Genomic DNA, 26826 nt, shown 5'->3' on the forward strand with positions numbered 1-26826 from the left:
TTCCATAAAAATCTTTTGATACTTAATTAAATGATATGCTTATGATAGTGATCTATAATTTTAAAAATGTTTAACAATGGAAACTTTTATTTATTTATTCAAGAGAGAGTGGGTGGAGGGGCCGAGGGAGAGAATCCTCAAGCAGACTCCCCACTGAGCACAGAGTCTGACACAGGGCTTGATCTCAAGGCCCTGATATCATGACCTGAGCCTAAACCAAGAGTCTGACACTCAGCCGACTGAGCCACCCAGGTGCCCTAACAATAGAACTTTTAATGATAATTATAAATAATAGGTTAAAAATTTATATTAGCACAAATTGAGCACCTTATATCAAGAATGCTAAAAATAGGTTATGTTATGTATATATATATACACACATACACACACAAAACTGCTTAGTTGATAATCTTGTTAACCCTTGTTGTTATAATAAATCAGGATAATTATTTTAACATTATTTTCACCAAGACTAGCTTAGTATTTATTATAGAGGACCAGTAACTTATTCTATAAACACATATTGAGAGCACAATGAAATACCACTGCCTACTCACCAAGATTGCTATGGAACAATGGACACTCATACATTACTGATGGGAGTATAAATATTACACCAACTTTAGAAAACTGTTTGTCAGTTTCTAATGTAGCTAAACACATATCTACTCTGTGGCTCAACATTTCCACTCCTAGAAACAGACCCAAGAGAAATGGATGCTTATGTCCGCATAAAGACTTCTCTGGTAATGTTTAGAGCAGCTTTATTCATAATTAGCTCAAAACTGGAAACAACCCAAATGTTGATCATCAAGAAGATAGTTAAAATTATACTACCTAAAGCAATCTACACATTTAATGCAATTCTTATCAAAATACCAACAGCATTTTGCACAGAGCTAGGACAAACAATCCTAAAATTTATATGGAACCATAAAAGATCCCTAATAGTCAAAGCAACCTTGAAAAAGAAAAACAAAGCTGGAGGAATCACAATTCCAGACTTCAAGTTATATTCCAAAGCTGCAGTAATCAAAACAGCATGATACTGGGACAAAAATAGACACATAGATCAATAGAACAGAAGACTCAGAAATGAACCCACAACAATTTGGCCAATTAATCTTCCACAAAGCAGGAAAGAATATCCAATGGGAAAAAGAATGTCTCTTGAACAAATAGTGCTGGGAAAACTGGACAGCAACATGCAGAAGAATGAAAATGAACCACTTTCTTACACCATAAACAAAAATAAATTCAAAGTGGATTAAAGACCTAAATGTGAGACCTGAAACCAATAAAAATCCTAGAAGCGAGCACAGGCAATAACTTCTTTGACATTGGCCGTATCAACATTTTTCTACATATGCCTCCTGAGGCAAGGGAGATAAAAGCAAAAATAAACTATTGGGACTGCATCAAAATAAAAAGCTTCTGCTCAGTGAAGGAAACAACCAATAAAACTAAAAGGCAACCTATGAAATGGGAGAAGATACTACAAATGACATATCTGATAAAAAAGTTAATATCTAAAATATGTAGAGAACTTATAAAACTCAGCACCCAAAAAATAAATAGTCCAGTTAAAAAATGGGCAGAAGACATGAATAGACATTCTTCCAAAGAAGACATCCAGATGGCCAACAGACACATGGAAAGATGTTCAACATCACTCATCATCAGGGAAATAGGAATAAAAACTACAATGAGATGTCAAATCACACCTGTCAGAATGGTTAAAATCAACAACACGAGAAAAGACAGGTATTGGTGAGGATGCAGAAAAAAGGGAACTGTCTTGCACTGTTGGTGGGAATGTAAACTGGTGCAGCCACTCTGGAAAACAGTATGGAGATTCCTCAAAAAGTTAAAAATGTCAGTTGCACTACTGGATATTTACCCAAAGAACACAAAAATTCTGGGGCGCCTGGGTGGCTCAATTGGTTAAGTATCTGCCTTTGGCTCAGGTCATGATCTCAGGGTTCTGGGATCAAGCCCCGTGTTGGGTTCCTTGCTCAGTGGGGAATCTGCTTCTCCCTCTCCCTCTGCCTCTCCCCCCTACTTGTGCTCTCTCTCTCTCTCTCAAATAAATAAATAATATCTTTAAAAAAAGAACACAAAAATTCTAATCCAAAGTGATACATGCACCCTGATATTTATAGCAGCATCATCTACAATAGCCAAGTAATGGAAACAGTGCAGGTGTCCATTGACTGATGAATGGATAAAGAAGATGTGGCACACACACACACACACAGAGAATGTAATATTATATTACTTGGCCATAAAAAGGATGAAATCTTGCCATTTGCAATAACATGGATGGAGCTAGAGTATTATGCTAAGCAAAATAAGTCAAAAGACAAATATCATATAATTTCACTCCTATGTGGAATTTAAGAAACAAAACAAACGAACAAAGGGACAAAAAAAGAGAGAAAGAGGCAAACCAAGAAACAAACTCTTAAGTATCGAGAACAAACTGATGGGTACCAGAGGGGAGGTAGGTGGGGGGATGGGTTAAATAGATGATGGGGATTAAGGAGTGCACTTGTTGTGATGAGCACTGCGTGTTGTATGGGTGTTGAATCATTATATTGTGCACCTGAAACTAATAGTACACTGTATGTTAACTAACTGGAACTTAAATAAAAATTTAAAAATTTAAAAATTCTATTCAGCAGAGACTTGAGTTTCTATTCTATATAAAGGTATTGTGGGAATAAAATAAGTCTCCTCCTTCAAAAAATTTAACTTTATTGGTTCAGGAAAAAATCCATGGTGCAGTAAGATACATATTTTTTTACAATTTATGAAATTAATAATCCAATGGCATTATCTAGGCTTATAAAAGTAGGAATCACTTACGTTGCTTTTATGATATTGCAGTGATTTGTAAGAAAATTGTAAACTTGTAAGAAGTTTTAGAACAAATTGCTTCTGAGCATGAAATACATATCCTCTAAAATGTTTTTATCAAATATATTGTCTCTGTTACAAGTTGAATTATATTTTCTCAAAAATTCATATTGAAGTCCTAATCCCCAAAACCTCGGAATGTGACTGCATTTGAGTTAGGGTCTTTAAAGAGGTAATTAAGTTATAATTATAAAGCTCATTGAGGTAGGCCTTAATCCAGTATGACTGGCATTCTTATAAGAAGAAGGAATTGGGACACAAACATGACCAGGGTGAAGACAAAGTGAAGACACAGGGAGAAGATAATAGCCATCTACAAGCCAAAGAGACCTAGAATACTTCCCTCCCTCATGACCCTCAGAAGGAACCAACCTTACTGACACTTTGAACTAGGACATTAATAATTCTTCCAAAACTGTGATAAATAAATTTCTGTTGTTTAAGTCACCCAGTCTGTGGTAATTTGCTATGGCAGCCCTAGCAAACTAACATACTCTTTCCTTAATTCTAATATAAACATCATTATGAATCTGAGATGAACATTTAGGCTATTGGGAATGCAAAGCCTCATTTACTCATTTTCCACTATAGTTTCTAAGAGTTCCATTAATCTGATCAATTAATAAAATACTTATTTAAAAAACACTAGAAAGACAGAAAAAGGAAAAAAAATAGTTATCTCATGGTGTAGAACTAGAGATGGGAACTCTGGGGGAACTCTTCCTTATAAGGGCTGTTCCTTATATTATAAGCCCTTATGCACATATTATTTTTTAATCATTTGCATGTTACTTTGATTAAATTAGATAAATGGAGATGGGTAGGTGGGTAATTAGAAAAGAAAAATAAACAAACCAATGGGTAATGTGATCACATTTAAACAATTCAAGTCAACAGTGAAGTTTTATTTAATCCTCCACTTATAAACTATTCTCCAGGGCATTTTGACTCTTTAAAGTTCATAAACAGAATTCAAATCACCCAAGCAGAAGTAATTTGCTGCTTTTAAGCCAAAGCCCCAACTAGCTACAGAGTTGCCTCTAGGAATTAACGAGAACAAAATCCTGATTAAACAACTAATTGGCTTGTCTACTAATGAAAAGAAAAACAAAGTACATTGCTCTACCTTGAGACAGAGTCATAAAAACAGAAGTTTTCAGAACCACCTCAGAGAAAATGTTTAAATTATTGACAATAAAATCCAACAAGGTGAAGCCTAGAGAAGGGAATGATGAGAATAAACAAGGTCCTGATCCAAGCAATCAGCTTCAGCAATCCACAAGACAGGTATGCTACTTACATTCCTAAATCAGTCTTGATTCTTATCATTTTTGTCTAGTGATGGATTTTTGTCCAGTGTTTTAATATATACTGTGGTATGTAAGATTGCTTTGCTGTTTCACCTGCTACCATTTGGGTCATGCTGTTTGTCTTTGGAGTTTTACCCACATCATTTTATATATACTATATATATTTGCTTTATTTTTTATATATTTGCTTTAAAATGATTAATAAATGTTTAGAAGGAGTTGGAAAAGCCAAGTAGGACTTCTCGTTGCTGATTTACACTTCTACATAATCCAAAATGAAATAATTTCTCAAATATTAAATGGGCCATATGAATTAGTTTCAACAAAGAATATCAAGCCTCCTGGCTGTGGTAAACTACAATTTAACAATAATTGCTCTAGACTAGGAGTTCTTGAAAAGGGAACAGTTTAGCCACTCAGGACAATTGGCAATGTATGGAGTTATTTTTGGTTTTCACAGCTCAGGGGTAGAGATGTTACTTGCATCTAGTGAATAAAGACCAGAGATTATGCTAGACATCCTAGAATGTACAGGACAGCCCTTCACAACATAGAATTATCCAGTTCAAAATTTCAAAACTGCCGAAGTAGAGGAGCCCTGCTCTAGATAAGTATTTTTCATAAGTTCTAGGTCTACTCATCTGTAAAATGAAGATAATACCTGCTTCATAGCCTTGTTGTGTAAACTAGAGACAGTATATCTAAAGCGCATAGTAAAGGCTTCCCAAATGGCAATTATTATTATTAATATTATTATTACTATTATAAGTAATTTGTGTTTATATGACAGATTTAAGTCCAAAGTGATAATTATATGATCAATATTCACTTACAACTATCTACAGAATAATTTTCATAAATTGCTGCCTAGATTTACCTAAAAGTGCTAAAGATTTTTTTTTTTTTTAGTGCTAAAGATTTTTAGAGCAATAATTATTTTCCCATCTAAAATAATGGGATGAAAGATGTCAAGTACAAGCAGGACTGTACCTCAGAGACTAAAACAGCATGGTCTAATGATTCAGGCTTAAATGAGCCTACAGTATAGAAAACACCAAGATTACTTAGCATTGGCCTTGGAAAATTTGCCTTTCATTTCTGGTCAACGAGAGCAGATATGGAGGATGTGCTTAGCATTGCTTCATTGCCCTTGACTTTTTTCTAATTCTTATCCTAAAATAAATAATCCCATGCTTTGAAAATTATTAATATGCTTAAAAACTCATGGAATATCACAAATGTTGAACTGGGTATTTTCCTTCAGCTAGTCTCGTTGTGTTTCTTGCTGGGAAAGTCACTACAATGATATCTAACCCCTGCCTATCATGATTATTTTTCAAAAGAGCACATAAAAATAACTAATATATTATTCTCTCGGAGAACATAATAGCTAACAATAATTACTATGTGCCAGGCAAGGTGCTAGCCTCTTCCAAGTACTATTGTATTAAATCTTCAGAGTAACCATGAGTCCTGTTATAATTTGTTGCTTACACACAACTAACAACTGGCAAAGCTTGGATTGGAACCCCGTTCTATCTGACTTCAGCACCTGAGAGCTCAATCTCAAGGCTGTACTTCTTCAGAACAAATGAATATTAGTTGAATCAACTTTCTAAATACTCTACTCACAGGATAAAGGAATGTTCGAGAGAAGGCAAAAAGAACAAAAACTCCTTGCAGAGTTGTCTTTCCTTCAGAAACAGTAGTACTGAAGAAGTACTTATACTAGACACAGGTAGATCAACTCTTGTGTATATCCCATGACATTCCGGCGGTACTAATTTATGGATGTTAACATGAAGTCTACTGGCATCATGTTATATCTTAAAAGGCATATTTTGGGAGGGCGCCTGGGTGGCTCAGTTGGTTAAGCAACTGCCTTCGGCTCAGGTCATGATCCTGGAGTCCCGGGATCGAGTCCCGCATCGGGCTCCCTGCTTGGCAGGGAGTCTGCTTCTTCCTCTGACCCTCCTCCCTCTCATGCTCTCTGTCTCTCATTCTCGCTCTCTCAAATAAATAAATAAAATCTTTTAAAAAAAAGGCATATTTTGGGAAATTATTTGCATCTACTCTTTTGATGTAATAACATGTTGGGAGAGGAAATAGAGTTATTCTCTAGTTTCAAATATGCTAAATATTAAAAATGACAGAAAGTTAAAACCATTTTTTATCCACAGAATATAACCTTTTAAAATGGCATTTAAACAACAAGTTTCGGAAAAACAAATAGATGATTTGAGGCCTATAAGAAGATATTCAGGAATGAATAAATCAATTTACATTGTTCTTTTAAAGTGTCATTTAAAGAGTTAGTTCTTAAACCAAAATAACATAGGTGACTTCCCTTTGTCAATAACCAATAAATCAAGATCTGCAAACTCAGACTAATCCAAACTCTCATACTACAGAATAAGACACCATTCACATAAATCTACATTTGTATACATGAAAAGACTATGATGAATATGTTTATGAATAGCATCATAATATGATGTAAAAGTACTTGAAGTGAGAAGGCTTTACCACTACTCCATAATATATCCAGGGATACATATCTTTCTAGCTACTTAATCAATTTCCTACTCAATAACATAAGAATAATAATAGCTGTCTTGCCTAACACATATGGTTACTGTCAGGCTTAAATTAAATCATCTGATTAATTTATTTTCTAGTTTAAAATGTTCCTGATATACAGTGCCTATAAATAATGTCAAACTCCACATCAAGGCTTATGAGACTTTCAAGGCCCTTGTCCCTGCCTATTTAGCTAGCCTTACTTTCTCACACTCTTTCCCATTCAACCACTTCTACTTTAGTCTCCCCCAACCTCCTGTATACAATCACACCTTGGACTTTTGGTAAGTAGGCATTCTCTGCCTGGAATGTTTTCCATGCCTTGTTCATAAAAAAAAAAACAAAAACATCTTGATTTGTAATAGTCTCCTCCCTTTCCTTCTACTCCAGTAGAATTGACCACTCCACCTTTATGCCCTGTTCTTTCCTCTACAGACATTGTCTCATCGCCTGTAACATTTCCTTGCATTTACATTTTTGTGTGTTTGTTTCCCCTACTAGATTTTGAACAGCTTGGGAGCCAACATTTCTATGTTCTAACATTATATCTTATTTCACTCTGTCCCCACAGGATGTCCCCACATCCTCAGACACACACTGGCCACATCCAGTGAGACATACATACATTTCAAAGGAAAGCTTAGATGCTCAAATGGTGAGGTAGAAGCAAATGAAATCACAAAGAGAAGAAAAAGAAAGCTCTGAATTAAGAAACTAGACACTTTCTTCTCTCCATCACTTTAAGTTCTACTACTAAAGACGTAGACCAGGGCCAATACTAGGGCTGTGGGGAGTAAGGACTGAAATTGGGAGGAACATGTGCCAGAGAGATGCAGCAACCACACTGAGAAAAAGAGTGCCTGAGGCCAGCAAGCTGTGAACGACGGGGCTGATTATGCAATAGTAGAGCCAAGAATATTCATTTAAGTACAAGAATTATCATTTGCAGTATACCATAAACAAATGATAAACTTTAACTATTGGCTTGTTCACTGAATGAAAAACTCTGTGTTATATTTTACATTTAAATTTACTTTATGTAAATTCATCGTGTACAATCTTTATTTTGTTTCTTAAAGGGAGAAAACAAAAGTGAAAAGAAATCTCTCCAAACCAAGATGACTCCCGTTGAAGAGTCACACACCAAAACACAAGGTCAGAACCCAAATCTATAGGAAAAAAAATCTATAAAGTAAAATGCATATCTCTCCGAAATATGTTACCTTGACTAGGTTGATCACCTAGGCTAAATCATACTTGAGATAACCTTAAAGATCTTAATGTTTATAAAAATATTATTTCTTCATTCAGTCACTTACTCAATAGATGCTTTTTTATTACCTACTCTGTGCCAGGCATCGGTTTATGGACTGGAGATATAGTAGCAAACAATATGGGCCAAGTCTGTGTTAACATAGGCATATAATGAACAATATAATTTCAGATAAGGGTTATAAAATAATAAAATTGATGTTGATTGTACATATTTAAAGTTTCAATGTTCAGACCTCTGCTCTTCTTCCTTTAAACTCTCTCCATTAGAAATCTCATCTACTCCTAGGGCTACCATAACTCATTCCTATGTCAGTGATTCCATAGCAGACCCAATTCCTTTTTTAAGACCCTGTATTTTCTAAGTAACCACTGGACATATACACATGTATGTTCTGCTACCATTCTGTTTTACTATGAGTTATTTTATAATAGTGATGGTTTCAAATCAATAGTTCTTCTCACATAAAAATACAACCTTAATGGTTTGAAACCAAAGATCACATCTTTGGGATGAAAGTTTATTCTTATCTTTGTTATACTTTTTTCGAAGTGTATTTGTAAGCTTAATTTTTCATAGCTGGTAATAAAAACTCTTGTGGAAACTTCATTTAACAGAGAAGCTTTTTGAGTGGAAAGGAAAAAAAATAGTTTCATTTAAATCTGCAGACTTAGCATGTCTTCAAAGGCTTTAATAGAAATAACAGTTATATTTAAGATATTTTGTTTTGAAAAAGCAAAATTATTAGTGTTTAAAGATAGCCTTTTATATGTGCTTGGTATTTTTATATTCTTCACTTCAAAACATGCAGGTGCAATGTCACAATATCTGCAGATGTTGATTTCTGATTATAGAACTCTTATCTTCTGCAGAGCGTGGTTTAATTTCTATCTGCCATGGAAATGAAGAACGTAATATATTTTGGATTCAAATAAAGATAACTTTCTAAAGTCCTCTTTTGATTACAATCATCTTTCTTAGGCTTCCACTTCACTTTATAGTACATTAAATCCTTCTTTAAAAAATGTTTTGGTACCAGTAGAGGATATGTAAATGACTTCCTTAATAGTTTATGATACAGTAAGGTGACTTAGCGTGGAAATGGATCAAAGTTAGGTGCCCACAGCTAGTATGGTATGTTAGGTTGAATAATGGCTCCTCAAAGACATCCATCCCCTAATCCCTAAAAACTATGAATTTGTTACATGAGGTGGGGGGAAATGCTGATGTTATTAAGTTAAGGATCATGAGATGGGAAGATTATCCAGAAGGCCTCAATATAATTAAGGGGTTCTTGTAGGAAGAAGGCAGGAAGGTCAAAGGCAGAAGAAGATAGGATGATGCAATCTGAAGATGGAGGAAGGGACACAAACCAAGGAACACAGGCAGCCTCTACAAGCTGGAAAACAATAAACCCAGTGTTGTTTTAAGCCTTTAAGCTTATTTTTTTTTTAAGATTTTATTTATTTATTTGACAGAGAGAGAGAGACAGCGAGAGAGGGAACACAAGCAGGGGGAGTGGGGGAGGGAGAAGCAGACTTCCTGCCGAGAAGGGAGCCCGATGCGGGGCTCAATCCCAGGACCCTGGGATCATGACCTGAGCCGAAGGCAGACGCTTAACGACTGAGCCACCCAGGCGCCTCTCCTTTAAGCTTATTTGCTACAGCAACAGAAAACTAATCTATATGGCTTTAAAAAAACTCTGTACTTAATTTTTTTTTAGTTTTATTGTGTTATGTTAATCACCATTCATTACATCATTAGTTTTTGATGTAGTGATCCATGATTCATTGTTTGCGTATAACACCCAGTGCTCCATGCAGTATATGCCCTCTTTAATACCCATCACCAGGCCAACCCATCCCCCCACCCCCTCCCCTCTAGAACCCTCAGTTTGTTTCTCAGAGTCCATAGTCTCTCATGGTTCATTTCCCCCCCCTTCATTTTTCCCTTCCTACTATCTTCTCTTTTTTTTAACATATAATGTATTATTTGTTTCAGAGGTACAAGTCTGTGATTCACCAGTCTTACACAATTCACAGCGCTCACCATGGCACATACCCTCCCCAATGCCCATCACCCAGCCACCCCATCCCTCCGACCCCCCACCACTCCAGCAACCCTCAGTTTGTTTCCTGAGGAAAATACTCTGTACTTTAAAAAGTAGCAAAAAAGAAATAAGAAATTGAGTTTTGCTCCAATCCATAACATAAATTCAGTATACTGGCAGTATATTTACTAGAAAGAGCACTTGTTTTAGAGTTTGACATGCTTGAATTCAAATTATATCTCTACCACTTAATAGCTTTGAGTGACCATAGTCAAGAGAGTTGACATCTCTGAGTCTCAGTTTGCTCATGTGTAAAATAAGGATAATACTGTCATAAATATTCTAGGTTGTGAGTACAAATTAAATCAGTTAATATATGTAAAACATTTAGCACCAAGGTTGATAAATTCCAGTGTTGATAGAAGTCACATAGCATAAATGAGGATCATGCATGCCCTGTCTAAAGAGGCTAGAGGCCACTCAGCCAACCAATCATTGCTGTGTGGGGATGAGAGGCAAGTGCTGCCAGACATCGAGAGAGACTGCAAATACAAATTTTAATTTGAAATCTCCCAATTTTTAAATGTTGACTTTTTTAAATGTTTGAATATTCTCTTTTTAAATCACTGGAAAAAAAACTGAAATCTTGTCAAATTTAGCCCATATAACCATGTTGTGACCTCTAACCAACCACATGGTAGGTACTTGATGTTATTCATATGTATGAACAGTGACAACCTGAAACAAGATTCTGAATCTTGCAGTGTTTTTATTACCCTCTTACTCTTCCCTTTCTTTCACTCATGCCCTCCATCCCAAATTTGTGTTGCAAACAGACTGCAAGTGTGGTGTCCTCTCTGGGCCTCCCGTGCCAAATAGCTGTCTACAGCCAAGATCTCTAGGTTCCAAGTCTAACACATTTCCAGGTCTGCAGAGGTGTCCCAGGCCTTGCCAGTTCCCCACCACTCTCCAAACTGACCTAGGCTGCATCTCAGCCAGCTCAGTTTGGACAGAAATCTGGAAAGCTAAAATCTGCTCTAGAACTTAAAACTATTCTAAAAAACAAAATATATTAACTTTTCAAATATAGCAGAAAAAAGGAGGGAAAATCCTAGCTTGTTTAAACAAGAACCCACTCTTTAGTCCTTGGAAATAACAGTTAACTTATACAAATTTAATTTGCCTTGTAAGGAATAGGAAAATAGCCAAACTATGTACAGAAATTTAATTTTTAAGAATCAGGAAAGGCTTCCCTATATAAGATAAACCAGTTCAATTGTCATGCACAGGAGGTACTATGGCTAATTTTAGTAGTATAGTCCACTTTCTGTAACTGTCAATTCTATTCATCAACCAAAGGATAAGGTGGGAATATAGGAACAACAACAACAAAATGAATGAAACTTTTAACAAAACTACTCAAGCATATTTTTCTGCTTCATCCAAAAAGAAAAAAAGAGAAAAAAACCCTTATGTCGTAAGCAATTACAGTTATTAAGCTTAATAAGAAATATTCTTTCAAAATCATACCTGATGTGATGATGAACAAAAGAAACGAGAAATGAATGAACACAGCATGTGAAATTTCTGAAAACTTAGTCTAGAAAAAAGATAAATATGATGTTCATAATAATTTGACATGATGAAGAAAATTCCTAACCATGAGGATTTGGCAAGGGACAGAGACATGATTTGGCAAGGGACAGAGACTTCAGTGACAAGGGCTCAAGGGTAAGAAAACCTACGGATAACTGGAACTGAAAAACCATTCAAGGGACAGAGCCAGCCCTAGGAGCTAATTGATTTCTCTGCCTCTTGCTCATAGTCAACATGGCTTCATTTCTCATGACTGCTGCATTTCTCTCTGCATATCTACTTCGGACTGCTCTCACTCCTGTCTACTCCTTTCCCACTCTAAATTCCAGAGGGAATGGTCTGACTGACTTAGATAGCAACCATTATTCCACTGGGCTGAGCCTATCCTACCACCACCCAAATCACAACCAACTGTGGACTGACCACCTTCTTTAGGTCAGGTGCCCATCTGTGTGCACAATCAATAACCATTACTGTGTATATGTATAATACAGAACAGAGATGCCTTGCTAAAGATGGAAAGGTAAGGAGAGCTGATCAGCTAGGAAAAGTTAGGCATTGACATTATTCTTTGTTTTAAATATCAAACAGAAGACGAGACTCTTAACTGAAAACTTCCTCGGTTTCCACCTATTTTATAAACTAAAAACTTAAGAGTCTCTAACCAATGTCGATAAGATGTTTTATTTTTATTTTTTATTTCTCTGATAAAATACCATATATTTTATAGTTTGGATGATTTAAATATATCTGCATAATTCAATTAAATTAAACTGTTTTTAGGCTTTTTTCTGCTAAAGAAGATACCTGATTTGTAAGAAGTTGCATTCTGCTTTCCTGATTCCTTAAACACTTTTAAGTAAATAACAGTTCCTGCATGCCTCATATATGTCAATGCTGTGCAGCTCTGAAAGAGTTAATATATATATATATTTTTTTAAGATAATTTACCCCAGTCGGGCTGGCGGAACACTTTGTGTTTATATTGCATTTTTCCTGAATGGAGTCTTCATCTAATCCTCACAGAAATCCCCTTGACAAAAGTGTTTTTCATTTTATGGATAAGGAAACTGTTATAGAAAAGCAACTTATCCAGAGTTACCCAGAGAATTAGTGATGTAAGGATTAGAGTTCTGTGCTTAGTATCCAGCACCAGTAACTTACCACACTCGTTAATACCTATACATAAAATGTCTTTTCTAGATGAATTAATCCCAGTACCAAAGTACCTGAAACAAAGCATGACATTGAGAGAGGACAGGATCCCTAATCCTGATCCAATACCAAAGCTACCTTAGATGGATCTGTATTTCCTATTTGTTGATTTATTCATTTTTTTATTTGTGACGATGTATCTTAAAATAAAAAGAAAACTGCCTAAATATAAAAATCCCTTCAGGACTTTCTGGCACCTTAAGGCTGAGTAGAGGACTCCTAACCTCTGATCCAATGCAAGGACCCCATCTTACCTCCCTCAATGCAGTCTCCAGCATCTGCCTGCATACCTCCAGCAACGGGGCTTTCATTGCCTCACAAAGCCGTATGTTTCGCTATTAGACAAGTTTAGTTGTTAGAATGTTTGGATTTTATTTGCCTGTCTTGTAAATCCCATTGATGGATCTTTCTTCTTCCTTCTGGTGTATATGAAATAAGTCTTTTCTCTTCTATGCAACAGCCCTTCAAAGAATCTGAAATAACTGCTATGTCACTCACTAGTCTTCAGTACTTCAGCTAAAGACCCTAAGTTCCTTAACCATTCCTTATGAGATGGTTTCCAGAACTCTCACCTACTCTGATTCCTTCTCCTCTGGATTTTTTATAGATTGCATGAGCATTTGTAATATAAAGTATTACATTTTTCAAATTCTGTGACATTTTAGGACACTCCTTCAGGTTCCATTTTATACACATCCCTATAATGTTTGTCAGCTTCCTCCATGTCATTTGACAATCCACAAAGATATCATAAAATTTCAAGTATAATCAAAATGTTATAATTAAAATTATTGTAAGAACACTATATAGTCTAGTAACTACAAAATTAAACACAGGCTGAGTCAAAAATACAATCTTGAGTACCAGAGAATAATCATAAATTATACTCTTCTTAAAACTGTGTTATTTATCATTTTATTCCAAACGTTCATTCATTAAGATGAAAATGATAGTGTCATTTATGCATGTAATCAAAGTACTCAGACTTAGTTTTTGTTAATTCACCTAACATCTAATTACTTAGATATCGTTGGTGTCTAATAAAAGGAGTTTTGTTTTTGAGACAGAACCCACAATGTATTTGGTGTTTTAAGTTAGAAATTCAGGGGTGCCTGGGTGGTTCAGTCATTAGGCGTCTGCCTTCAGCTCAGGTCATGATCCCAGGGTCCTGGGATCGAGCCCCGCATCGGGTTCCCTGTTCAGCAGGAAGCCTGCTTCTCCGTCTCCCACTCCCCCTGCTTGTGTTCCCTCTCTCACTGTGTCTCTCTCTGTCAAATAAGTAAATAAAATCTTTTTTAAAAAAAAGAGTTAGAAATTCAACCAAGGGATATCATCACCCACATCAAACATTCCAATGAATGAAAGCATTTAAAAGTCTTTTCCTTTTTATATCCATCCAAAAAAAAAAAAAAAAGCCAACTGAACCAACACCTGTCTAATTCACAGCCATATTCCCAAATTAGGTTCTTTGGATTCCTCCTTTTCCAGCAGTTATTTAGTGCCACTGATAAAATGTGGAAGGTTAATGGCTTTCTGCATCACTTATTTCCTCACTTGAAGATGGAAGCAGATGTTTCACACCTGCACAGGTCTCTACAATGTGCTGCTACAAGGGGGCCAAGCAGTTTGAAAGTGTATTACAGAGGCCCAGAGTGAGATGCTGCCAGGCCAAATACAGAATCAGCCAGGTGTGTGGAGGGCAAATTCAGTACTCATTCTTGCACATTCAGTAAAAGCAACCATATCAGAACAGTTTGATTCCAGATTTTACTATCTGCCATGGGCACACATTCCAGGGCAGAATTTGACTAAGTGCACTGATGAGATCTGGCAATTGCTACGCAATGTGCAAAGAGCACAGTTCGCAGAAAAGACGTACACTATTCATCTGGGCAGCTACAAAAGTGGGAATCCTGCTGTCCGTGTGTGAAGCTGGGGAAAACTACAATGTGAAGTTGACAAAACTTCACCCAGATGCCAGACCAAGATTTGCCATGTATTTTAGGTTTCTTTCATGATGAGGATGATGCAAACAATCTGACCATCTGTTCCCACAAACAAATAACATACTGCATGGATAAAAAGACACCCACACTGACTATAGTTGACAGGGATCCTTTTGTTTTAAGTCCTCATGAGTATGTTTAAAGTTGTTCTGCTTTGAATCCAAGAATGGGCAATAACTCGTTTCTCATCTTCACCAACGAGCTATGATTAAGGATTTATTTTGTAATTAAAATGCTTATCCACAAAGCAAATTAGGCTGGAATTAATTTCTAAATAGCTTTGACTTGCCATAGTAGAGGCAGCGTCATTTTAGAAGGGGTTGGTAATGTCTAGAAAAGATCTAGTAAGGTAAAAGGATCTAATTAGAGTTGCTTTAATCCAAATGTTATGATGATAAACAGAAACTCCTTATTAGAAGGGAAGAAAAGAACTGTTAAAGAATAGTCAGTAATTTAAATGGTACTAGCAGAAAAGTAATACTGTAAATGTAATGCATATGCTATAGCTTGAATGAGTAATGTGAGTATATGGTGCAGCTTATATTCACATGCTTTTATAAGAAATGGTCAATAAAAGCCTCTTAAGAAGTACTCCGTTTTACAGATTCTGCTTTTTTTATATTCAGAAGGGATTTTCTATTATTCTTTTACTCATATTTCTTGCTCTATTTCAATACTAATTTGGGGGCAGGAGTGCAGGTGCTCCTAGAAAAATATACGAACACAATGGTTCATAACCTTTTTTTGGCCCAGACTTCTTTGAAGAGCTCATGTTAACCTTAAATCCTTTCCATGTAGGGGCGCCTGGGTGGCTCAGTTGGTTAAGCGACTGCCTTCGGCTCAGGTCATGATCCTGCAGTCCCTGGATCAAGTCCCGCATCGGGCTCCCTGCTCGGCAGGGAGCCTGCTTCTCCCTCTGACCCTCCCCCCTCTCATGTGCTCTCTCTCTCTCTCTCATTCTGTCTCAAATAAATAAATAAAATCTTTAAAAAAAAAAATCCTCTCCATGTAAAAAATGCATACGCAACATAGTCTCAAAAGTTCCAGTCCATGAGCGCACTAGACATCTGTGGCCAGAGGTTAAGAACTATGCTCTAAAAGATCTTACAGTAATTACCTCAGTGTTTGTAGATATAGGAAAAAGATTTGGCTGTCACTTTCCTAGGCAGCAATATGTAGTATAACGTTAGAGATCTGAAAAATTATTTTTTTGGTTAGATAAAGAGAAATGGGAAAATATGGTTTGACCCAAATACATAGGGAAAATAGGTCCTTCTCTCTTATTTCTACCAAAAGCCTCTTAGAGTACAAAATGACATATTGAAAGTGCAATTTTTTTACTCTGAAATCTGTTCAATACTGATAAGTTCACTAGTGTACCACATGTGCTTGTATAAAAAGGACCCTATCTTGCCCTCTCAGTAAGATTCCATATACGTGGAAACATTTCATCTGGAATATAGTCTTTAGACACAGACTCCAAGGACATGATTACAGTAATGGTCCTTTGTATGTATTTAACTTTGTAAGTTAAAGTTAGGAATTCGGAGGTTCCTCATTTAAACATACTACTGTGGTTTCTATCTTCTAGCCAAAATTACTATAATTCCAAAATAAATGTAAGTAGGAGATACATAATGAAGAAACTTGTTTTTGGAAATCCAGAGGTTTAAGCTTTCATAGTCATAAACTTTTTAAAACTCTAAGTAGTGAGTTCATTTTATGATTCCCTTTATTCCTGAAACATGTTCCTGAAAAGTTTTGTACATTGGAAGATTTTAGATGGATCATAGGAATTTTCATATTAAAAGACTTATATGGTAAAAACTTTTGTGAAAGTAAGTGATCACCCCATGATTTATCATTTTGTGAATCCAGATTTTCAATACTGGATTTCCAATTATAATGTATTACCAAAAAATAAAAGTTACGATTTGAGCATTGATTCTAATTTCCTAAGCACAGCGCATCCAATTAAAAATAAATTAGAAACTGTGGACAATGAATAACCATTAAATTTTGTTCATTCTATTTCTTTGCTCCTCCTATATTTTCTTTTTACATTAAGCCATTTACTTTCATTAAAATCTTCTCTATAATCCAAATATTTACCAGTGAACTGATTATCCTTTTGGTACACTACAATTTAAACTATATTAATTAGAAATTGTATTTGTAGGCTTGAAGGGAAATTTTTAATTTTTGGACTGAAAAATGAAACTAACACATATTAGTTAGCATTGTTTATTCAGAAAAGATATCATAGCTAAAGATGATCAGACCAAAAACAAAAATTTGGTTTCACTAAAAAACTAGAAAGCAAAATTCTAAAATAATGTCAATGATATCACTTCTGCCTGTTTTATTTTTCTGAATTTTATGAGGCTTCAGTTTATGAATAATACTTTAAAATTATGAATAATACTTTAGCAGAACTGAAATGCCTTTTGAATGATTATTCCTTATTAATCTCAGCTTTGCTAGTTGCAAAGAAGAATATACTGTATGAACCTTTTGTCACATAATACACCAACTCTAAGTATACTTTTTATCAGCCTGAAGGTATCTACAAGTTAACTTCTCCTGCATAAGGTCCTACTTTGTTTAGCAGGAATCCTAAGAGAGGCATTCTTAAGATTATTTTAGAGAAACAAGCAGGATCTCTGTAATTTATGCTGTCCGATATGGCTTATCAAGAGTGGCATATATTCTTCTGTCTGTATGTTTTTTCCTTTCCATAGATAAAATCTCTGAGAAAAATTCACTCAAAGATCTGACCACAAACCCTGACCATCAAAATCCAACAGAATCAAAGGGAACAATGCCGGAGCAGAAAGAAATGGAAACTGGGAAAGAAGTCCTAGTCAGGTGAGAATTCAGTAAAACACATAATACATGTTAGATATATTGCTCAGCCTGCACTGAAGAAATCAAATGCCTATTCCCCACTTTAGCTGAACAAAGGTCAGGACAACAGTAGTCACATAACAGAGGAACTGGCTGGAAATTAGAGGTTGTTTCTGTCCAGTTCACTGTCCCTTACTAGCTAGTCCTGGCCACTAATCAGGATCTCTAGGCAGCCATTTGGCTATAGGCCAAATCACACCAGCAGAAACATGGTAGTCACACGTCTGAGTCATTAATATCATCATGGAAACAACCTACATATTTACTAGGCGTGAATTTTAAAAAGAAGGAATTGAAGAGAATATATGATTCTTCTCCGAGTTCACAAAGAAACAGTCATTCCAATTCTGTAAGCATTTTATTGTTTAATTATTATTTCCTTTCATCTGCTAAAGAAAGTGTGGCATGGTAACCAAGAATAATTACAGAAACAGGTAATCTTTATGCCACTGAAGGAATACAGCTTTATAAACACTTCCCACAAAATTATTGGAAATATCACAGAAGAGATGACAATTTCAATGTGAATCAGTGAATACACAATAAAACACAACTAGGAGACTCTTCATTTTGCCACTTCTTGGCATGCTATTATGCGCCTGCTGATCCAATTTGAATTGCTTAATTATAGTTAATATAATTGCAATAGGCTTATGAAACAATAAAAGCATACTCTTATTTAACAGAAGAGTTGTCATTTAAAAAGAAATTAGAAGTATCTATTTCTCTCCCCAATCCCCCTCCCCACTTCTTTCTCAGCAGCTCCTCCACTGTGTTGAACTGTGTGCTGCCAATAAGAGTTAGTGATAATCTAAGACCCAGTGTATTGCAGACTGAACAATAGGCATCAGAAAGTGCATTTTCAATAAATACAAATTTGACTATATATGAAATTAAACACGAGCTCACTCTACCACATGCATACACATAAAAAGTTGTTTGACAAAAATTAAACCTGACATACTATTTAGGCAGAGAGATGTTTAAACTCTGGGATAAAGACTAAAATCTTACAAGTGAGCTAAGTAATTATTTATATTATTTTTGTAACTGTTGGTGTTTATAGAATGATTTGCAGTTCTTTTAGTGGGTCATTATTATCTTCACTCTACAGATAAGCAGCCAAGGCACAAGGAGGTTAATTAGTTTGCCTATAGTAATAGGGTCAGTTCAGCCAAGATTGGACTGCACAAGACTTAAATTCCTCGTGGAACCTTTTCCTCCCTCTCATCAATAACTTACTTTAATCAACAGCTTAACCTTCTGAACCAATCTCTCTTTCTACCATTCATTTTAGTATACTTAATTTTTTGTAATAATCAATGGTGATAGGTATGTTTTCAAAGAACTGAAGTGGAAGCCATAGCTAACATTTTAGGAATATATTCCTCTTAACCCAAATCCATTTCCAGTACTGTACTCTTCTGAAATATGAAAATGGAAAACTTTCAATAACCCAGAAAGTGGGTCAATCAGCATATCTCAAAAACACAAAACTCCTTGACATGACTTCTAAGACCATGCCTGGTCTGTCTCATCCCCTACCTTCCTATCCCTCTATTCCGGGCACACTGGCCCTATTTCAGTCTCTTGTACCTGTGAATTGATTTTTCTCTGGAATAATTGATTATTCTTTCTGTAATGTAGGCAGCAAAATGGCTTGAGAATTATTGACAAACTGAGTAAATCCAAATTAGCTTAAAACTCTTACTTTATTGTTCCATGGCTGGTCACACTTTTCCTCAGGAATGAATGAAAACCAGCTGCATTGAAGGAGCAACTTTAAAGGGTCACTAGAAGTTCCAGTGTCACTTTTGACTAATATTATGGGAATCCTAATGTCTTAATACCATTTACAACTTACCAAACCCTTCTTATTTTGATTTCATAGGCATTAATAGTACCACATCTAGAATCCTAGACAGCAGGGTTTTTATACATCACTAGAAAATATCAATTATAAAAAAACTTCCAATTGACAGTGTTATTTCACAGTACTCTCAATGAGTAAAGACCATTTTGGTATTTGCAGTTATTAAAAATCAACAACTTTAACCTTGAGCAAGCCAGGTTTTAAAAAGTTTTTTTTTTCTAGAAAAACTTTAAGGATTTGATTGATTGCAGGCAATAGGTGCTTGCCAGTGGCTACTTCTCACCTCAATTTTTTGAATTTGCAAGAAGTTAGATTATTAATAAATAAAATTTTAAAGTAGATTTCTTGCTCTGAGTGCATTTACATTATCTTCTGCCTTAAGTCCTGTATTGAATAGGAATTATGTGTCTAAGCTTATCAGTAAGTATTGAGGAGAATGCATGTTGTGGATTTTGCTGTCTCTGTGTGTGAAATACAGTTTGATATTATTGATTATACCTTTAATTTCTGTCACATTCAGAAGATGGGCAGAGGTGGGTACGAAAAGAACTAATAGTATATATATATAGTACTCTATATACTATAGTATATATAGTAAATCTGTAAATATATAACAGATTTATTGTAAAGAATTGGATCACACGATTATGGAGGCTGAGAAGTCCTAATATCTATAGTCAGCAAAGCTAGAGGCCCAGGAAAGGCAATGGTGTAGTTCTAGTCTGAATATGAAGGCCTAAGAACCAGAACTGTCCATGTAGTTCCAGTCCAAAGGCTGGCAGACTTAAGACCCAGAAAGAACCAATGTTTCAGTTTGAACCTGAGGGCAAGAAGAGGTCATGTCCCAGCCTGCAAACTGGAAGAGATTTCTAAACATAACCCAGCTGTACTGGCAAGCTGATCATGGACTTCCAGTCCCCAGATCTGTAAGAAATAAATTTCTGTTGTTTACATACCACCTAATCCCTAATACTTTGTTACAGCAGCCTGAACTAAGACATCACCAACCCAACCCAAATCTCTTCAACATAGAGCCTTTGTAATGCCCCTTGTAATAAGGGTCTCAGATATTGTTTTGTAAGGATAAAAGAGTATAGATATATGTTTAAGCCAAATTCAGATATTATGTCTATTTAGCTATTTATATAAACACAAAAAGGTGAATAAAGTTTATATTATTATTATAAAGATGTAAATTCATAAAAATAAAAATCACTTCTGTGATTTTTTTCATCCAGCCTTCAATAAGATTCTAAATAAAGCCTAAAACTAATTTTCTAGCCACAGGAATAATATTTATCTCAAATACAAGTCAGCCCAGGAGGAGATATTTTTCAAGATATCCAAGTATTACATGTCCACAGTTCTGACTGGAATCCATTTGTATTAAACCAGCTTTCTTTCTTTATCCTTTCTTTTTATACCTTTTCACAACATTTTCTAAATTGTCTATCCAGGGAAAAGAAATTCTTTGCAAATCTTCCCTGAAAAAAGCAACCAATTCATTATCTTGTCAGATGAATCATTTAGCTTCTGAAAGCCATGGTGTTCACCCCTGGAAGGTCCCATTGATGCTATTTGTCCATTACCAAGAAAAATGGCCTATTTCTGGCATTCCATCTCAGCACATTCTTATTTTTTAATATAAAAAAGTATATTTTGATGGACATTAATGAATAGCAAGCAAAAGAAGATGTGTTTTGCCTGGAAACATCAAATAGCTATGTCTGGAAAAGGAGACAGAGTTGAATGGCTGATAGGTTAAGTAGTTAAATGATGAACAAGCAAGTGAGTGAAACGTTCAGTGCCCGTGACTGGGATGCACTGCAAGGCTGACTTTTACAGTATAGTATATGATTTTTCATCACCATTGCTACCCATAATGCTAAGAAGGAAGGTTATTTCTATGAATAGTCTTCTTTGTTCATAATTGCAATCAGTCTCTATTTGGGTGGTTTTAAAATAGGCAATCATTTCACAGCAGGAACAATGAGGACAGAATAGAATTCAGAATCTTATCAGCACTCATAAACACTGCCATTTATTGTCTTGTAGCTAGAAAAAGGAAGAATCACTTCAGTAAAGATGCTTAAAAATCCATATGTGATTTTATAGTTGAAATAGAAAAGGGATGTCAGCTATTGAGTTTACCAAAATAAAATACAATTTTATACTTGAATAATTTAAAAGTTGTAAAAAAAGGAAATCAGTTACATATTTACCAATTTTATATAATGCATAATAAAAATTATGCACTATTACCTTTAGCCCTAAATTAAAATTTTCCTCTGTGGTAAGCAATACCTTTATAATTATTGCAAACACTTTTAACAACAGATTGGCATCTGTTTTTAATAATGGCATCATTTTTAATAATGATTGCTACTGCTATTTCTAGCAATATGGCAGACTAAACATTTATAGAAAATTCTTTGGGGAGAATATAATTAAAAATACTAGATGAAGTATAAAACCTACATTTGAATGCATGCCTGAGCTGGTGGGAAATAATTCTATTGTTAGAAAGTTTCACGAATTGGTGTTTGCTCTGAGAATTTATTCCAAACTTTTACGGCCTAAATCTGGGTTAATATGTTTGATCAATGAGCCAAAACCTGGGACTAAACTACAAATGAGGACAGGTTGGAGACTCCTCCATAAAACTAGAATTCTAAAGGATAACTCACTGGAAGGTAAACTATCTTTGAGAGAGAAATAGTGGGAATAATACTTGTCTTTGTCCTGGCTCTGAGTGGAGAAAAAGGAAAGAAATTTGAAATGGGGATAGGAAAGGAGAAAGAAAAGAAGAGGAGAGGAGAGGGGAGAAGGGGGGCAGGGGACAAAAGGGAAGGAAAGGAAGAGAAAGAAAGGGAAGGAAAGAAAAAGAATTCTTAGCCATTAACATTATTCAAATAAATCTGGAACCAGAATTCCTATGACATCTGTATCCTAGAAAAAAAGATTGAAGCTAAAATAAACTATTTAAAATGGTTAGGTTTGAGAGCTGAGATATCTGCCAAAAACAACAACAAAATTTGGAAGGAAACAGTCTTTAAAACCATGTCCCAGGGCGCCTGGGTGGCTCAGTTGGTTAAGCGACTGCCTTCGGCTCAGGTCATGATCCTGGAGTCCCGGGATCGAGTCCCGCATCGGGCTCCCTGCTCAGCAGGGTGTCTGCTTCTCCCTCTGACTTTCCTCCTTCTCATGCTCTCTGTCTCTCATTCTCTCTCTCTCAAATAAATAAATAAATAAAATCTTAAAACCATGTCCCAAAGGATCCACACAGATAAAGTTCTAATGAACATGAATTCACAATCAAAAATTGTCAGATACATAAGGAAATAAATCACTGTGAACAATACAGCAGAAACAATAAACTTCAATATTAGACTCTTAATATCTGTAAATGGTAAAATGATCAAAAACAGCACATAAAATAAGTATATTGGGGCTCCTGGGTGGCTCAGTTGGTTGAGCATCCCACTCTTGGTTTCCACTCAGGTCATGATCTCATGGGTCATGAGATGGAGCCCCAAATTGGTCTCCAAGCTCAGTAGGGAGTCTGCTTCTCCCTCTCCCTCTGCCCCTCCCCCCACTCTCTCTCTCTCTAAAATAAATAAATCATTTAAAAATAAGTATATTAAATATATTTAAAGAAATGGAAGAGAAGATTGAAAATAAGGCAAAGGAACAAGAAATTGTCAGAAAAGACAAGGCATTTTTGCAATTGAACTAAGCAGAACATCTAGAAATGAAAAATATAATTCCTAAAATTAAGAAGTCAGTGAGCCAGACAGATGATTAGACAGAGTTGAAGAGTCAGTAAAGTGGATGATAGATCTGAGGAAATCAGCCAGAATTGTACCATGGAGAGAAAAAGATGGAAAAATCTGAGAGAGAAATTAAGAAGCAGGGAGGAGAGTGTGAGAAGGCACAAAATGCATATATCAGAATTCTAGGACATAATAGGTCAAATGGTGGAGAATCAATATTCAAAGAGAGAATACAATTGATGAAAGATGGTAATGCTCAGATTCTGTAAACCAAATGAATACAAATCAGAATAATTAAAAGTAATTAATCCTAAATATATTCTAGTAAAATTTAAAAGTACAAAAGGCAAAAAAAATATTTAACTTAGCCAGAAAGAAAATACAGACTACCTAAAATAGAAGTAAACTAGTATCTGACTTCTCAATAGTAACAATGGAAACCAGTAGACAGTAGAATGACTTTATCAAGATTCTAAAAGTAATAATCAACCTAGAATTTTTTTTATTTATTTTTAAATTTTATTTTATTATGTTATGTTAGTCACCATACATTACATCATTAGTTTTTGATGTAGTGTTCCATGATTCACTGTTTGCATATAATGCCGGGTCTACATGACCACTCTGCCGTTGGAATGCCACTGGGAGTTACCTTCCCTGAAGCTCTCTTAGCCCAAGCAGCAGCTCTGAGCATTGACCCCCCTTGCCTTCTCCGCTCTTTCACGGCAAAGTCTGCAGTCATCTTTCATACCTCGGTACAGGGATTGCTGGCCATTCCCGGCAAATGTATACTGCAGAGAAAAGAAAAAAGATCTAAGAAGGAAAGACTCAAGTTGGATTAGTCAAGGATCAGTCAGGGAAAAAAGAGTTTATTCTAAATATTTCAAGAAGAAAGAAATTAAATACAAGGAATGTGGTAATGTAAAAATTGTTGTAAGAAAGGGTGGGAGAGCACAGTTCAAAGGTAGAGATTACAACCCAGAAATCATTAAGGGCAGAAAGCAGCAGCCACAGCGCCCCTTATGAACTGAAAACTGGAGACTAGCAGTAGAATATGGAGTCTGAACAAGGTTCAAGAAGCAGCTGTTGCTTCTGGGGAAGTACACTCCAGTTTTCTGCCACATGGAAACTGAATTGTGCTTTCCTTTCAACTTCCAAATCTCCTACAAATGTCTCTCATGGTGGAATCTAAATCCGAACCCTCCTGACAAAGGATTCTCAAAAATAAGGTACTCAGGCTTTCAGCCACTCTTAGTAACATGGGAGAGTGTAAAAAGGAACAGAAATGCTATTGACTGAAAATAAACAATCCAGCACAGAGATTCAAAAAGTGAGCAAAGAAAATGCAAGCATGTGGATAAAGAGAAAAAAAAAATTTTACACCATAAAATAATCACAATAATGTCTAAATTGGGGGTAAAAAATTGAGATAGAATTAACTATCCCCTCTACAGTGAGGTGATTGGTATGCAAGAGAATTAAGAGTTTGACTAATTTTAGAACTTCTTAATTAAACATATATGTTAAAATGTCTTTGAAGGAACCTAAATTAGTTAAAGCAAAATATTTAACCTCCATGTGCTAAATTTATGTGGTTTTAGTAGCAAAGATAGTAGATGAGAGAGAGAGAAAGCACACAAGAGCTCTGCCAATTATAAAAGGAAATTGATAATTCCATACTCCTAGAGAGAGTGATTTTAAAATATTTCTCTTTGTTTATTAATAGACCAAATATTTTAAAAGTCATCAAAGATATACTATCTTTGAACAACAGAATTAACAAATTAAATCTAAAGGACATTTGGAGAACCCTTATATCCATTCTTTAGTAACTATATTTCTTCAGTAACTGAAGAATACAATTGCTTCAAGCTTACATAAAACATTACAAAAATTCATGATATACTATGCCAAGGTACACTGTCAAATCTCCCAGGAGCTCTTTAAAAATACAAATGTTTGCATTCTACCCCCAGTAATTCTGACTTCATTGGTCTGGTGTGGGTCCCAGGCATTAGTATGTCTGAAAACCTCCTCAGGTGATTCTATTATATATCCAGGATGGAGAAACATTTCACTAGAATATGAGGTAGGTCTCACAAATTTTAAAGATTTTATATCATATTGAGTATATTTTCTAACCACATTGCAATGAAGTTAGAAGTTAATTTAAAAAAAAAAACTAAAATTTGGAGGAAAATCTCACATATTTAAAATTTAAAACACACTTTTAGTGACCTCTGGGTCAACAAATAAGTCATAAGTGAAATAAGAAAATACTCAGGAATGGGGTGCCTGAGTAGTACAGTGGGTCAAGCAACTGACTCTTGGTTTTGGCTCAGGTTGTGATCTCAGGGTTGTGAGATCGAGCCCTATGATGGGCTCTGCACTCAGCCTGAGTCTGCTTAAGACTCTCTCCCAGGGTTCCTGGGTGGCTCACAAGGTGCCTGGGTGGCTCAGTCTGTTAGGCACCCGCCTTCAGCTCAGGTCATGATCAAAGAGTTCCGTCTACTCCCTGCTCAGTGGGGAGTCTGCCTCTCACCCTGCTAGTGCTCTCTCTCTTGCTCTTGCTCTCTGTCTCAAATTAAAAAAAAAAAAAAATCTTAAAAAAAAAATACTCTCCCTCTGTCCCTCCCCCCTCTAAAATAAATAAATAAATCTTTTTTAAAAAAAGAAAATATTCAGGAACAGCAACAACAGCAACTCAGCATATCAAACTTGAATAACAACTTGTCAGGCATTTTTGTTTTGTTTTTTTGTTTGGGGCTTTTTCCTTTTTCTTTATTTTTTTTTTAACTAGAAAATTTGATTATAAAGTTCACTTGGAAGAATAAACAAAAATGGCCAGGAAGACCCTGAAAAATAATAGTAATGGAGGTGGTATTAGTCCTACCAGATATTAAAACCTATTGAAAATCTCTATAATTAAAAAAAAAAGTGTGGTATTGGCACATGAATAGATAAACCAAAAGAATAGAACAAAAAATATAGACATAGATCTAACTGCATGTAAAAATGTAGTCTCTGATAAAGTCAGCATCTAAAATCAGCACAAAAATGGTAGATTTAAATAAGTGATATTAGAGGGCGCCTGGGTGGCTCAGTCGGTTGGGTGACTGCCTTCGGCTCAGGTCATGATCCTGGAGTCCCGGGATCGAGTCCCGCATCGGGCTCCCTGCTCTGCAGGGAGTCTGCTTCTCCCTCTGACCCTCCCCCCTCTCATGTGCTCTCTCTCTCAAATAAATAAATAAAATCTTTAAAAAAAAAAATAAGTGATATTAGAGTACACGGTAGCCCTATGAAAAAAACTAAAATTGGATCTGT

The 26826-nt window shown here is 35.5% G+C and overlaps 1 protein-coding gene across 1 annotated transcript in view; it reads left to right on the top strand.

Annotated features, from left to right (window-relative positions):
• Nucleotides 1-4095: 4095 nt before the first annotated feature.
• Nucleotides 4096-26826, top strand: part of CNGB3 (cyclic nucleotide gated channel subunit beta 3) — a 137883-nt gene continuing 115152 nt past the window's right edge. The window contains exons 1-3 of the mRNA XM_045896275.2: nt 4096-4206; nt 7889-7964; nt 17691-17817. Of these exons, the coding sequence (XP_045752231.2) occupies nt 4096-4206; nt 7889-7964; nt 17691-17817 (314 nt within the window). The remainder of the gene's footprint in view (nt 4207-7888; nt 7965-17690; nt 17818-26826) is intronic.

This window comes from Mirounga angustirostris, unplaced genomic scaffold, assembly GCF_029215605.1.
Source record: "Mirounga angustirostris isolate CCGP_5_RB_7025 unplaced genomic scaffold, mMirAng1.0.hap1 SCAF_4, whole genome shotgun sequence".
Classification (NCBI taxonomy): domain Eukaryota; kingdom Metazoa; phylum Chordata; class Mammalia; order Carnivora; family Phocidae; genus Mirounga; species Mirounga angustirostris.